Below are 428 nucleotides of genomic sequence, written 5' to 3'. Positions count from 1 at the left end.
TTACTTTCCTTTTTATCGTTTTTTTTTACCTTTTTATTATTTTTTTCCTTTCTTTACAGCCAAGGATCTGTCCAAACTTATCTTCGACATGTTTACGGCTGGAAGTGAGACCACAACAAACACTCTCACGTGGATGCTGTATTACTTAGCTGCCTTCCCGGATGTGCAGAGGAAGATGCAACAAGAAGTAGACAGGGTTTTGCCGAAGGATGCTCTGCCCACTCTCGACGATAGGCCTAGGTAAGGAGAGGCCTATGTATGTTGGTGTTTCGTGGTTCTGTTTGTAGAATTATTTTGAATTTCTATGAGAGGCATCAAAGAATTGTGAAATGTCTACTTATTGTATGGATATTACATTTGCATGCATATTTTATATGACGTCAAATGCGGTACGGGCATAGATCCACACGCGCACACGCACCATAAAT

General features: G+C 40.4%; 1 protein-coding gene across 1 annotated transcript in view; it reads left to right on the top strand.

Moving 5' to 3' along the window:
• LOC119587681 (cytochrome P450 2L1-like) overlaps positions 1–314 on the top strand; it is a 6,070-nt gene extending 5,756 nt beyond the window's left edge. Inside the window, exon 7 of the mRNA XM_037936361.1 lies at positions 60–314. Within this exon, the coding sequence (XP_037792289.1) occupies positions 60–244 (185 nt within the window). The 3' untranslated portion in view covers positions 245–314. The remainder of the gene's footprint in view (positions 1–59) is intronic.
• The last annotated feature ends 114 nt before the right edge of the window (positions 315–428 follow it).

The sequence above is a fragment of the Penaeus monodon genome, chromosome 23 (genome assembly GCF_015228065.2).
Source record: "Penaeus monodon isolate SGIC_2016 chromosome 23, NSTDA_Pmon_1, whole genome shotgun sequence".
NCBI classification, from domain to species: domain Eukaryota; kingdom Metazoa; phylum Arthropoda; class Malacostraca; order Decapoda; family Penaeidae; genus Penaeus; species Penaeus monodon.
Note: the sequence above shows the minus strand (reverse complement) of the source record. Positions and strands in the feature narration are given on the sequence as shown.